Genomic DNA, 13,906 nt, shown 5'->3' with positions numbered 1-13,906 from the left:
GGCACACTGGATTTAGGCTGGAGAGAGGAGCACTAACATGGGAAGACTCGAGATTGCACACAGTTTGCCCACAGAAGCACAGGCCACTTGTTGTCTTCAGCATCCTTGCTTGAGATGCCGTTATATAGTCACATTAAAAATCACCCGTCAGCTGGAGAGATGGCTCAGCAGTTAAGGGCACTCATTGACTGCTCTTCCAGAGGTCCTGAGTTCAATTCCCAGCTCACAACCATCTGTAATGGGATCTGATGCCCTCTTCTGGTGAGTCTGAAGACAGTATCAGTATACTCATATACATTATGAGTAAATAAAATCTAAAAAAAAAATTTTTTTAATTACACATTATCTCTGTGGGCAATTTTGGCTTTCTTAGTTGTGTTGAATACTCAGTAAGACAGGCAAACTAGATCCCAGGGCAAGGGGCTTCTTTTCCATCTCATGTCTCCGTAGTTTCTGTCTTTCTATTCTGCTACAGGGAAGGGATGAGTAAGAGCAAAATCAGCCTGCATTGCCGTTTCCCCTCCCCACTGCCCACCCTGAGGAATAATGGGATAATATTCTCAGGCTTTGTCATAACCAAACTTCAACTGAAGATTGCCTCAGTGTTATTGGAACCAAGAAAATGATACACAAATTACAGCCTCCTTTTCCAATGAAAGACACCACACCTTTAGGGAGAGAACTGACTACTTTCTATAAAAAGAAACCTCGAGTTTGGAGGAAGGCAGGAGATTCACGGGGAGAACTCATCACAGAAGGCCCTGGGCACCGTGCACTTAGAGTTGAAGTATTGCCAGTTCTGATATAGCATCTAAAAACACTAGAGCCTTCGTCCTCCATGACCTGGGTCTGGTCAAAATCTCCCCACGAGGGGAGGAAAGGGAGGTTAATGATGTAAGGTAAGAGCAAACAGAAACGGAAGAAGGGGAAATGGCTTGTCAGAGTGTGGTGATGACAGAGCGCTCCCACTCCCAGCTGCACATATCCCAGAAAGCGGATGAAAATTAACTCTTTGAACAGATGAAAAGCAGGGTCCGAGTGCCACTGAAGCTTCTGGAACCCGGCAATGTGCACCCTAGTAGTCAATGGGGGACCACTTTGCACCCTGCAGGCTGCAAGTAGTAGCCAGGAGACAGGCATGGGCTTCAGGATACCACGGCAGGTTTTTAAAAAAGACACATTTGGTGTGGTGTGTGTGTGTGTGTGTGTGTGTGTGTGTGTGTGTGTGTGGGTGTGCGTGCACCACAGAGAAGGTGTTGGATCCCCTCGTGCCTGGTGTGGGCGCTGGAATGGAACTCTGGTCCCCTGCACTCTTCTAAGCACTGAGGTCTCTCTCCAGCCCCGGGACTGAGTTCATTGTAGGAGGAATGCTCAGCTCTTCACACATCAATTTATGTCTCTTTTATTCTAGTTAGCAGAGCTTACAAGTCTCTTGGAGACTTATGTGCCTGTGTTCTTCTTTTGCCACTCCTCATGTGTATAGATATTCCTGCATGAGAGCACTCACAGGTGCTGGACTCTGGGAAGACATAGACTTATATCATGATTAGCTTGTTAACCTTGGACTTACCACATTCTAAGCTTTCGTTTGCTTGCTGTGACTGAGTGATGATGTTAAATGCATGGCCAGGGTAAGGGGAGATCATTGGTGAGACACTAGTGATCACTATCCCATCAGTACAGAATTCATCTTCAGGTATGATTTTTGAAGTATGCACTTCCACAGAAAAGCAACATGGTTTGACAACAACATAAGGTGAGCAGGGAATGTCAATGTGTGAGCAGGCAGAGACCTTCTGGGTTGCCCTAGGTAGGGAGGTGCTTAGAGGTGAGAAAAGGAAGGTAAGGTAGGAGGGCTCAGGTGGACAACACTCATCGGCTCATTCACTCTAAATAACCTTTCTTTTGAGTCTACTATGTACAAAGTTACGGGCTTGTGAGGGAGATAAGGTATGAAACCACCTTGAAGAAGTCTCTTGGAAAGGCTTACCTAAGGACAAGCACGGGTGTACCCGGGACGAGAGGAGCAACAAGAGTGCCTTCTGCTGCACACGGCCCTGGCAGGCTGCCTCAGCACCAGCCTGCTTTTTTGCTGTTGAAGTTACCCAAGCGATTACAAGGTTTCCTGTGGCCATCAATTCTGGGTTTAAAGCTACAGTAGGCATTTCTTTCTGGAGTCTAACTAAAACATCTTGTGTTGCAAAATGCTCTTCCATGGCCCATCATCTATGGTCCCCATGTTTTCCATAAGTGCAGTCGACTGCAGTATGGGAAATAGTAAGATGGAATATTGGAACTAGATAAAATATTTCACAAATAATTCATGAATTTTAAAGTGTCAACATCCCTGAGGTGGCCAAGGAAGCCTCACAATGTGCTCTTCTGCCTTGCCTGGGATGTGTGAGCGAATCCCCATCATATATACCACCTACACATAAGTCACCTGGTAGTTGTCCTGATTATAAGATTGACTCACTGTTGTGTCCGGCCAGCAGACCACAACCTGGGTTCTAGCCTGGAAAGGCATTTTGGAAACCTGGAAGAGAAGAGGGGCTAGGTGGCGAGAGAAAAGAATGTAGCCAAGACAGTTACTCTGATCAAGGCTCAAATTTTATTGTTGCGACACTAGTTATGAAGGAAGGGGGAGGGGACCCGATTCCCGCCGAATAATCTCGGGTCCAGTAGAAAGGTGCACGTGTGTGGCTCCTCAGGTTCCAGCAGTGGGCGTGGCAGAACGAATGAGCAGGAAGCTCCACCCCGAGCAAGCAGGTTTCAGGCTGGGGGAGGGGAGACTACATCTCCTCCCTTTTATTAACAAAATTTAAAAAAAGAAAAAGCTGGCCTGAGGGGGGAAAAATTTTCTATGCTCAATAGTTCTGCCTGGAATCTAGGGCTAAAGAAAAAACTTGCTTCACTGGGATTCTTTAACTTTTCTTATGGTAAACTGTATCTGGCTTAAGACTGTCCTTTCTTATCTTAGTGAACAACTAACTGAAAAGCCTGGAGCTGTAGGCTCTGACTTTATAATGCTAATTAGTACTTGGTAGGTAACTTTCTAGTTGAATTTTAAGTAGGGCGTTGGAACTTTGGCTAAGTTTGACTGAACAAATGTGAAATACACTATAATAACACTAAGTTGATATTTCTCCGCTTTTTTGGATGATAGGTGGGAAACAGGGAGAAGGAGTTCGACCGGCTCTTGTAGTACAAGGCCAATTGGCTTTTTTATTTGGGTGGGAGGCAGTGAAGGGCTTGCCCTTTCAATAGTACGTCTCCCCCCTATTAATTAAGTTAAATAAGGCAACGCTTAACTGAGGTGATCAAATGATTTTCTCATCCGTAGATGAGTGGGCTTTTAACCTTGGCTTGGGTGGACATGGACCCGATTCCTCCCGTGGGTACTGGTAAAACCCACACATGTGGCTCTCGGTATCTTTTGGGGAGGCGAGGTAGAGCCGGAAAATATTTTTTATTTTTAACCAAAATATGATACCAACCTCTTTTAAACCGGGTTTATCTCACAGGAAACTCAGAAATGGTCAAGCTGGACCTTCCCCTGCAGTAGCTCTCTGCACCAAGCGATGCCCATACTGAATTTGTACAATCACAAACCAGTATGCACAGTTCTGAGTGCTGTGCAGCTCCTAAAGGAGAATTATCAACCTCAGGATTAGCAAAGCCTAAGCAAGAATTATGTCGTTAGTAACACCACGATTTGTGGCTAAAATAGGAGCTGGAAGTCGTTCCTCCTCATCCCTGTTTTTTCCACAGCCTATTGAGCTAAGGACACCTTGCAGTAACAGCAAGGGTGAAAAGCCAGAGGTCAGCTAAGGGGCTAAGCCTGTCTATCAAAATAAAAACCAATCTTTATTAATATAGAAAAATCTACTCTTCTAGCCCTCTAGGTAAACCTAAATTTTTAACTCAGACTGAAAGCCACATGCTGGAAATGTCCTGAGACTGGGGGTAACAGCTGCCACCTGTGTGCTCTAGGGGGGCGGGGATGCACATCCACTGGTCCGCCTCGGGAATGTTGATTTACCTGCTTGAAAGACAAAATCTTGAAAGACAGTGAGAAAGTAGGAAAGCAGAACTTCTTTCCGGGAAGTCTAGGTACTTTATTCAAATGCAAATTGTAAAGCTGAGGCTAGTCTCCGGCCTCCTGTCGGGAGCTGGTTCAGAGAGTAGCTGGAGAACAGCTTTGAGAGCTGTTGCTCTCAGCTGAATTTTAAGCACAAAAGGAATTTTAGTCTTTAGAATGATACTTACCAGAAGAGTCAGAATCTGTGTTCATCTGACGAATTAATCTCTCTGGCAGCCACCGCGCTCCATCTTCATCTCATGAAAAAACACAAACTGAGCCCCTACCCCAAATTAGAACTGGATCTGGACCCTTCCATTCATTAGTCAGGGGGTCTTTCCATTTTACCAATGCATAAGAATTAGAAGTAACTGGATGCCAGTGGCGATCCGCTGCTGACTGGCCCTTGATATCGGTGTGCAAGAAATTTAGGACAAATAAAGTGAAGGCAAGGTGGGCCTTTGGTGACCTTGGGGGATATAGCTGACCCTCTTTTGTCTTAAAAAGCCAATTCTTTAAGGTGCGATGAGCACGTTCAACTATTCCTTGTCCCATGGGGTTGTAAGGAATTCCAGTTTTATGTTTAATACCGAATTCTTTACAGAATGAAATAAAGTTTTTACTGGAATAAGATGGCCCATTGTCTGTCTTAATAAGTTTAGGCAATCCCATGGCATTAAATGCTTGTAGGCAATGATCAATTACGTTTTTTGAAGCTTCTCCTGTATGCAGAGAAGCAAAAAGAAATCCTGAACAAGTATCAATGTAGACATGTATATATTTTAGTTTTCCAAATTCTGTATAATGGGTTATATCCATTTGCCAAATATGATTAGGCATAAGGCCTCTAGGATTAACTCCTAGATGCGGCACTGGAGATAAAGTAATACATTTAGGACATTGTTTTACGATCATTCTCGCTTGCTCTTTTGTGATCTTATGTCGGAGTCTTAGGGTATGGCTAGAAAGATGAAACCTTTCGTGATCACGTTGGGCCAAAGCAACCCGATCTGAAACTAAGGCTTCTCCTATTAGAGCTCTGTCAATGCGATCATTACCCTCTGCCAGAGGTCCAGGAAGACCAGAGTGAGACCGTATGTGGCCAATATAAAACGGATTTTTCCGGGCGAGAATGTTTTGTAATTCTGAAAATAAAGATCCTGACGGCGTATTGAAGTTAAACGTACCACAGGTTTCCAGTAAGGGTACTGACTGAGCAACATATAAACTGTCAGTAAAAATATTAAAAGCCTCATGCACAGACTGAAAAACCTTCAGTACTGCTGTTAATTCGGCGAGCTGAGCCGAGAGACCAGGAGTCTCTACGATAACCTGTTGATTACTAATAAGATATCCAGCTCGCCCTTTAGAGGAGCCATCAGTAAAAATCAATAGAGCATTATTTAAAGGCTGTAAGGAAGTCATCTTAGGAAATATCATATCATGCACATTTAAGAATTTTATCAACCTATCTTGGGGGTAGTGGCTATCTAGAGTTCCTTCAAACCCTAATTGTGCAAGCAACCAATCTGTACTATGCTGTTTCAGCCAAGTGTCCTGACTCACGCTGTAAGGCTGGACAATGATATCTGGCTCCTTTCCAAAATAAGTCAATGCCTGCCTTATTCCAGTGATAATCATCTGAGCCACTGCTTCGTGATATGGCAAGATATTACGTTTGGGAGAAATCCTCGAATGTATCCACATTATAGGAAATTTTTGCCATAGCAATCCCGTAGGCACATGAGTCGTATTAAAAATTAACAGGTGCAGCGGCAGGGAGTAATCTATGTAAGTGACAAACTGTTCTTCAATAGCCTTTTCCACTAGCTGTAAGGCCAGTAATCCTTCTGAGGTTAGGGATCTAGGGGAAGTGGAGGATGTGTTCTGAATTAACTTTGCTAGGTAATTTAGAATATAGGAATCTCTAACATTGGACTGAATATTAGACCAGTCTGAGATTGAGTTAGAATGGCTGGTCACACTGAAGAAAGGAGAAAAATCATTATGACTCTATTAAATGACTAATTTTACTAAGTCTGAATATACAGTCTCTGATGTACTATTGCCATAAAGTTAAAAGGCTAGAAGCTAGTCTAAACTGGAAAAATGACAAGTAAGGATGGATCTAAAACATGAATTTAATTTAGTTTTTTAGTCAATACAATCAGGACATGAGTCAACTTACCTACCAGCTCGTCACACGAATTAATATGTTTTTGAAGCGTTTTGTGGAGAAAACCTGTTTTTCCCTTTTCTAATAAGGTAGCTGTTTTAGGATCAATCTATAAGCCAATAAGTAGATCCCTTTAAGATACTATAAAGCATTTATTAAACTCTTTGACATTAAAATATTAGATTTTGAAAATAAAGGTAAGACTTAAATAGTGTGCATGGGAATGCACTAAATAGCATGCACGGGGATACAATTTCTCTCTTTTTTGTCTTTTAAGAAGTTAAAGTTTTAAAATTTTACAATACCTAAACTTTTGAATTAATAACTAGTTGACAAAACATTTTAAATACTTGGCTGTAAAGGGGCAGTGACTAATTGCACTTTTAATCAATTTTCTAAGGAGCAGTTGTAACTAGAAGGCTTGCAAAGTTATTAAGAGTCACATGTGCATAATTTATTTATTAACTAGAAATATGCATAAGCAATTGTAAATTTGAGAATTAATAGTATCTGAGGGATGAACAATTTAAGCAATTGCGAGCTCAGAGATATGGCATTGACTATTAATATACAAATTAAGGTTTGATTGTTCAGCATTTTAAAACACCATCTACAGCACACAACTAGATCATCTGTGCTGGAACAGGGGAAACTGTGTCTTAAGACTCCGCCCCACAGAAGCTAGTTGGGCCCACGTGGGCCAACGATTGGCTGGGAGGATGAGAAAAATGACTTTACAATAATGTTTTCTTTTTGGCCAAAGAATTGTTTTGGGCACAACCAATTTTTAATTACCAATTAATAACAATTATAAAAGCTTTATTTTTTGTAGAAACTTTTGTAGTAAACTAAAACCCTAAGTAATAAAAGGATATTGTCTCTGAATCTTTTGGGTGAGAGCAAGGATTTAAGGTAAACTTCAAGAAGCATTAGTTAATAAAATACTTTTCACTTAGGAAACAATATACACTGAAAGACTAAAACTCTTGGCTTCTTCTATAGAAGCAGAAACAATAAAATTTTTTCTTACATAATGTAAAGTTACATTAGCCATACTTAGAGGCAAAATTTTCTAGTGATTACAGTTCACTAGAAGCAAAACTCTTTGAATTTAAGCATTATTTTAAACATCTGAATAGATCTGCAACACTGTTAAAAAGAATTTCTCTTGAACACAGGGAAAAATCTTTCTCAGGCACTGTTTGCAAAACAAAAGAAAGGCCACAAGCCGCTCTGGGGCTGCCCAGAGCCCTGCATTGACTCAAACGTAAAATACTTTTTAATCTGAGCATCCTGGCCCTCCTGTAATAAGGACCGATTTTAGAGAAACAATATAACTGTCTACGCCTCTAAATTTTGATACTCTTTCTTAAGATGACTTACAGTTAAAACGTTCTTCACAACTTTAGTGTTGTGAAAAAATTGCCTGTACTACAGTTTCCTGCCAGGCAGCAACTATAACCAAACTGTTTGTCTAATCTATTCACAAAGACAAACATAACTAGATAACTCTGTCACAGTTTTGTATGAAGTGAGCTGTATGAGCGCTCTCATAAGATGATTACTCTTGTAATTATCTTAATTACAGTATACAGGTGAATTAAAGATCTTAAATTTGAAATCAAACTGCAAGCTGCAGTCAATGGAACAATAGCAGTTTTAACCATAATTTTTAAGTTTTTGTGCAAGGTTAGGATAATACCTGTAACCTTGGGAAAGCAAAACCCAAGTTTAAAACAATTTATTATCTTTAAAATCAATATTAGAAGCATTACTATCATATTACGAAGTTTGGATGTCAATTAATACCTATGAATACCTATTAAAGCAAGCTTTAATGCTTTAATAAAGAGACATTGCTTTAAATCTTATTTTAAATTTTACTATTTAGGATACAAACCACATTAATTATTACCTAAACTAGAAATATCTTTAGAGACCCAGCCTCTTGGGCTGCCTTATGCCATGTGTCGGAAGGACTCTAAACTTGAGTTATTAAATTTAACACTAACCATCTGTAGCAATGTAACAATTATTAATCTTAACCAACAACTTATGAGCTGATTGTGAAAACACTCAGAGCACATTATCAATAAAAAAGAACCAAATGAAGCAGTTACATTTAGACCAATCAGAGAATAATAATTTTTGTAGCTACAATCATAAAATAAAAAACACTTTACCATTGTCAAACACATTAATCATGAACCATTTATTAGCTTTTTTACTCTGAAACTTAGAGGCTGTGCACTCGCCCTTATTTCCTAAAACGAACAGTTTTTCCAGCAGGGGCCCTCTCGCCACGTGTCTGATTCCTGGCTGAAACATGTGGCAGCTCTCGGCTTTGCAGATAAAGTTTTTTATACCATCTTTATTATCCAACACAAAACATAGAACATTCATTCATACAGACTGGACACGAACATACATGAATTGAACACGAGAACAGATTGGTGCACCGGACATTAGACAAGACACAAAAGGGAACAGAGTACTCCTGCTATAAGGCCCAGAGAGATATTTCTCTCTGCTTTTTGGGACATTTTCCTCCCTTATGATGCATTTTTTATTAACTGGGGCAATCCGCCTATTCCTTTTAATAAACCCTTTCTTTTCTCACACCTCATGTAGCTTCGGAGAGCTACGGCCTACCGCCTATTACCCAGCTCCTCACTGCTGAACCTAAGTGAACCAGCGCTCGGGTTTAACGCTGTCTCAGCTTAGCCCATACCTTCTCCGGTATGAATTTCCCTTATCCTTTATTTTATGGAGCTCCGAACCAGCAGCGTCTCTTCCAAAAATCCTTTGCCGTTTCTCAGTCCCGCGTTGGTTCGCCAATTGTTGTGTCCGGCCAGCAGACCACAACCTGGGTTCTAGCCTGGAAAGGCATTTTGGAAACCTGGAAGAGAAGAGGGGCTAGGTGGCGAGAGAAAAGAATGTAGCCAAGACAGTTACTCTGATCAAGGCTCAAATTTTATTGTTGCGACACTAGTTATGAAGGAAGGGGGAGGGGACCCGATTCCCGCCGAATAATCTCGGGTCCAGTAGAAAGGTGCACGTGTGTGGCTCCTCAGGTTCCAGCAGTGGGCGTGGCAGAACGAATGAGCAGGAAGCTCCACCCCGAGCAAGCAGGTTTCAGGCTGGGGGAGGGGAGACTACAACTCACAGTATCAGAACACTTTTGTTTAAGCAGTTTTTTTCTTTATTGGTGTGTGTGTGCGCGTGCATTTGTGCATGTGTGCATGCACTGTGTGTGTGTACTGTGTGTGTGCATGTGTGTGCACCTGTGTGTATGTGTGCATGTTTTCTCTCTCTGTATGTGCCTGTGTGCGCACACACACACACACACACACACACACACACACACACACACACACACGTGTAGGTCTCATGTAGCCAGAACTGGTTTGAAACTTCCTATGTGGTTGAGGATGGCCTTGATCTCTCATCCTTCCATCTTTATCTCCCAGGTGCTGGGATTATACGTGTGCACTACCACATTGTTCAAAGGACTTTGATATTACAATAATAGTGACCCCAAAGTGCAGCCAACGAGAAGCTCTAAATGGCTTCAAGGAAAAGGTGGAAGGCTCCTGCTGTGCCATGAGGAAGAGGGAAATGGTCACAGGTAAAGTGGACAGTAGGAATGAGACTCCTATCTATGGAACCATAAAGAAAGAAAAAGAAGTTTGAAGTAGAAATGTCTGGTTTCTTTGGAGACTCAGTTGCATCATGTGATGTTTTTCTGGAAACTTTATTATAAGATGTTTTTGCTGAAATCGATAAATGGAAGATGTTTTTCTGAGAACAGACATGTGGTGTTTTTCTGGAAGCTGCCTGGAAAATGGGCATGGAAAATGATGTTTTACTGGAGTGGATGCTTGAGAGAACACACGATGTTTGGAAAGAGTATAAGTGTAACCCAACAGAGAGTGGATGACACTGTGTGGTATTGGTTCACCTTGCCACTCTTTGCTGGTCATTATTTGTGGTGACTCTGTAGAGAGAAATGCACTAAAGAACTTCCGGCGATGTTTTGGCAGCTTCTTGCCACTTCCACAGACTTAGGCCCATTGACAGAGCTTTGTGGTTTCTTCTGGATCAAACTGCTGTTGCTGATTTGTATATGTTGTTTGCAAGTGGATCTAGCTACCACCGCTGACTTGTATGGACTGACAACACAGATTGGATTCACCCCAAAGAACTATTTCTAAGCAGGTCCACATCCTCCTTTGCCCTATTAACCTTTCCTTTCCACTACCTCTGATGGGTAGTAGGTTAGAAGGGAGGTTAAAGCATTTATGTACACTTATTAAAGTAGGTTTTGAAAAATATAACCCTACAAAAGTTCACGGTGTTGTTTCTCAATGACAAGCAACTGTCACAGTAATGCAGTATGTGCAGCAGAGGAGGAAAAGACATCAAGCTTGTGGGCTGCAGACATGAGCAAGAGACATGTTCCCACTGATGGTGGTCAGGTTGCCTTTGATCTGTCTCCAGAACCCACCAACGGTCCCAGGACACGTACCCTGCGGGGAATGGAAGACTGTGGTTAATGGTGACTCCTCTAGTATTCTTGAATGTGGTCACCACTGGCCATCATTTTCTGTGCAATCACTGTAAAGGACCCCAGGCCTTAGCACGACAGAAGCCATGTTAGAGACATGGAAGCAGACCTGAGAGTCCAGCACACAGACCCCCATTACCTGCCAAAATGAGAACAAAAACCTCATCCATCATGGCCCAAGATTCTGGGAAAGTCCTACATGTACTAACCTTGCCTTTGGCTTCTGTAGCTCTGCTCATTGCTAACTGTTCTTGCTAATTGAAGTGTGCCTATCAGAATATGGGTTTTGTGCACAAAGAGCCAAGAATGGCAAGCCAAGAACACAATTTGGGCAAGTTTCCTGGTAGTCCACTTATAAAAATCATTTTTAATTATAAGGTTTCTTTCTGGCCTTGGCTCCTGGGATGACAACTTTGAGACTAATTAGTTATTATGAAATGCCTAGGCCATAAACTCTGGCTTATTTTCTGACTAGCTACCTCTGGTTGGTCACTTCTCCTTCAGTCCCTGCCTGCTCTTTTTTTCCTCATCTCCTCAGTGTCTCTGAATTTACCTCTGTCTCTTTGGTCATCTCCTGTCTTATCTCTCATCTTGTCATTTTTTTCTTTTATCTCTTACTACTTCCCAGAATTCTCACTCTTCCTGCCAATGTTCCACCTCCTGCCTCAGCTCATTGGTCATTGGCTTTTTATTGACAGGTGGTGCTTATAAGAGATTCTCTCTACCTCTACTAGTATATAAAGACTTCCTGTTGTCTTTAAGAGTTCATGTGTTCCTTTGGAAATCAATTTGGCAGTTTCTCAGAAAGTTGAGAATAATTCTACCTCAAGGCCCAGCTATACCACTCCTGGGCATATACCCAAAAGATGCTCCACCATACCACAAGGACACTTGCTCAACTATGTTCATAACAGCTTTACTCATAGTATCCAGAAACTGGAAATAACCTAGATGTCCCTCAACCAAAGAATGGATACAGAAAATGTGGCACATTTACACAATGGAATACTACTCACCTATTAAAGACAAAAACATCACGAAATTTGCAGACAAGTAGATGGAACTAGAAAATATCCTGAGTGAGGTAACCCAGCCCCAGAAAGACATTCATGGTGTGTACTCACTTATAAGCAGATATTAGCCATAAAGGATAGGATACTCAAGCTACAATCCATAAACCCAAAGAAGCTAAGTGAGGGCCCAAGGGAAGATGCTTGACTCTCACTCTGTAGGGGATATAAGACAGACATTGGAGGTGAATGGATTGAGGTAACTGAGTGAGGTGGGAGAGAAACATGAATGAAGATCAGGTGTGGGGAGAGCTGGGGCATGGGAGAGGGCTGGGAGAGATAACAGAAATTGGTGGTGGTGGGGGGGGGCATCTTTGGGACTAGCTGAAGACCTGGGATGGGGAAGGTTCCTAGAAATCTATGGGGATGACTCTAGGGGGATATGGAGAATGAAGAGGCCACTTCATGTAATGAGATGGGACTTCCAGTGGAAGGAGGGGGGACACCAACCCACCCATAAAACCTGCAACCCAAAATTTGTACTGCCTACAAGATGGGCAGGGATAAAGAAGGAGCAGAGATTGAGGTCAAGCCATGACTGGCCCAACTTGAGACCTACCCCATGGGAGAGAGCCCAGCCCGCTACTATTAATGATACTCTACTTTGCTTGCAGCCAGAGCCTAGCATAACTGAGAGGTTTCATCCAGAAGTTGATGGACATAGAGACACACAGCCAAACATTAGGCGCAGTCAGGGAGACATATGGAAGAGTGGGAGAAAGGACTGAGGGAACCAGAAGGGTCAAGGATAGCACAGCAAGACCTACAGAGTCAACTAACCTGGGCCCATGGGGGTCACAGAGACTAAACCACCAACCATGCTTTTTGTTTTCTATATTCAACAGTGCTTGGACATCCTGGCTTGTTGGCCAGAGAGACTGCCCTTCCCAAAGGTGATTCCTGGAAACACAAAGCTTCCCTGAACTTGCCTTCAAGAGCAGACTGAGCAATGTCAGAGCCCCATTTCAGTTACCCCCTTTAACTGCCATTCAGTTAGACAACACCTCTCCTGTCCAAAACCATCATAGGACCAGATGCCAAACACCAGAAGCCACTTTTCTACCCCAGAGCTTGAATAAAATTCAAACTACCCAATCTCATATTTGCACGAAGTCCTTTAGCTTGTCCTTCTTGCCTGTACCATCCCTTCTGTCCCCAGAAGACTGCAATAAAGGCCACAAATTCACATGTATGGAATCTTCTCTTGACATGTGGTGATTTTAAAAACTTCTTTCAATGCCTTTGGCCCCTCTAAGTCTGACATATCAACATGCTGATAGAATCAGACCATAAGTTCTATAGTCTGCTGTGTACTGCTATAGCAAATGCCTGGGGCTGAGTGGGTTTTAAGTATACGTCTTTATTCTCCACAGTCCCAAAGGCAAGATGTTAGCAAACTCTGATGAGGGTCTTTTTTGCTGTATCCTACCTCACATGAGAACAGGAGACACGAGCCCATTCTCAAAAGGCCTTTTATAGGGACATAGGGCTTTAACCTGGTGACCTGAATACCTCCCTTGAGGTGCCACCTCCCATTACTGTTGCAGATTACGCTTTTGACACATGGACTTTAGAGGGAACAATCAAAATATAGAATTGAGTAAAATTTCACAGTGGTTTACTATCCCTTAAGTAATTTGAATACAATGTCTTAGGTGGTTGTCATTTTTATCTATAATATGTTGTCGGACAAGAGTACAAGTTGCTAGTGTTGTGATTATAAAAAGATAAAAGGGTATAAGAATACTTCTATGGGGGTGTGGTGAGGTGTAGGGGAAGGGGATGCCCCGGTGGGCCTATGCCAAGGCATCCCTTCCCCCTGAGGGACCAGCCACACAATAGTATAGCATAGAATAGGGTTCATTTAGGGCACGAGGAAGGGAGTTAAGAGAATAGTAGAGGCAGAGAAAGGCAGAGAGAGGGAGAAAGTAGAAAAGTAGAGACCGGCCATGACCACGTGGAGAGAGGGGGGAAGGGAATGGAGAGAGAGGGGGCAAGTGGGAAGCAAGAGG

General features: G+C 42.3%; 1 protein-coding gene across 3 annotated transcripts in view; it reads right to left on the bottom strand.

Annotated features, from left to right (window-relative positions):
* Positions 1 to 9,212: 9,212 nt before the first annotated feature.
* Positions 9,213 to 13,906, bottom strand: part of Parp11 (poly (ADP-ribose) polymerase family, member 11) — a 67,404-nt gene continuing 62,710 nt past the window's right edge. For 2 of the 3 annotated variants that reach the window (XM_030255039.1, XM_030255040.1), the window contains exon 8: positions 9,213 to 10,786. In XM_030255039.1, coding sequence (XP_030110899.1) covers positions 10,732 to 10,786 — 55 coding nt within the window. In that variant the 3' untranslated portion in view covers positions 9,213 to 10,731. The remainder of the gene's footprint in view (positions 10,787 to 13,906) is intronic. The other variant, XM_017321286.2, reaches the window with a different exon arrangement.

The sequence above is a fragment of the Mus musculus genome, chromosome 6, assembly GCF_000001635.26.
Source record: "Mus musculus strain C57BL/6J chromosome 6, GRCm38.p6 C57BL/6J".
Lineage (NCBI taxonomy): Eukaryota > Metazoa > Chordata > Mammalia > Rodentia > Muridae > Mus > Mus musculus.
This window is presented reverse-complemented; position numbering and strand designations above follow the sequence as displayed.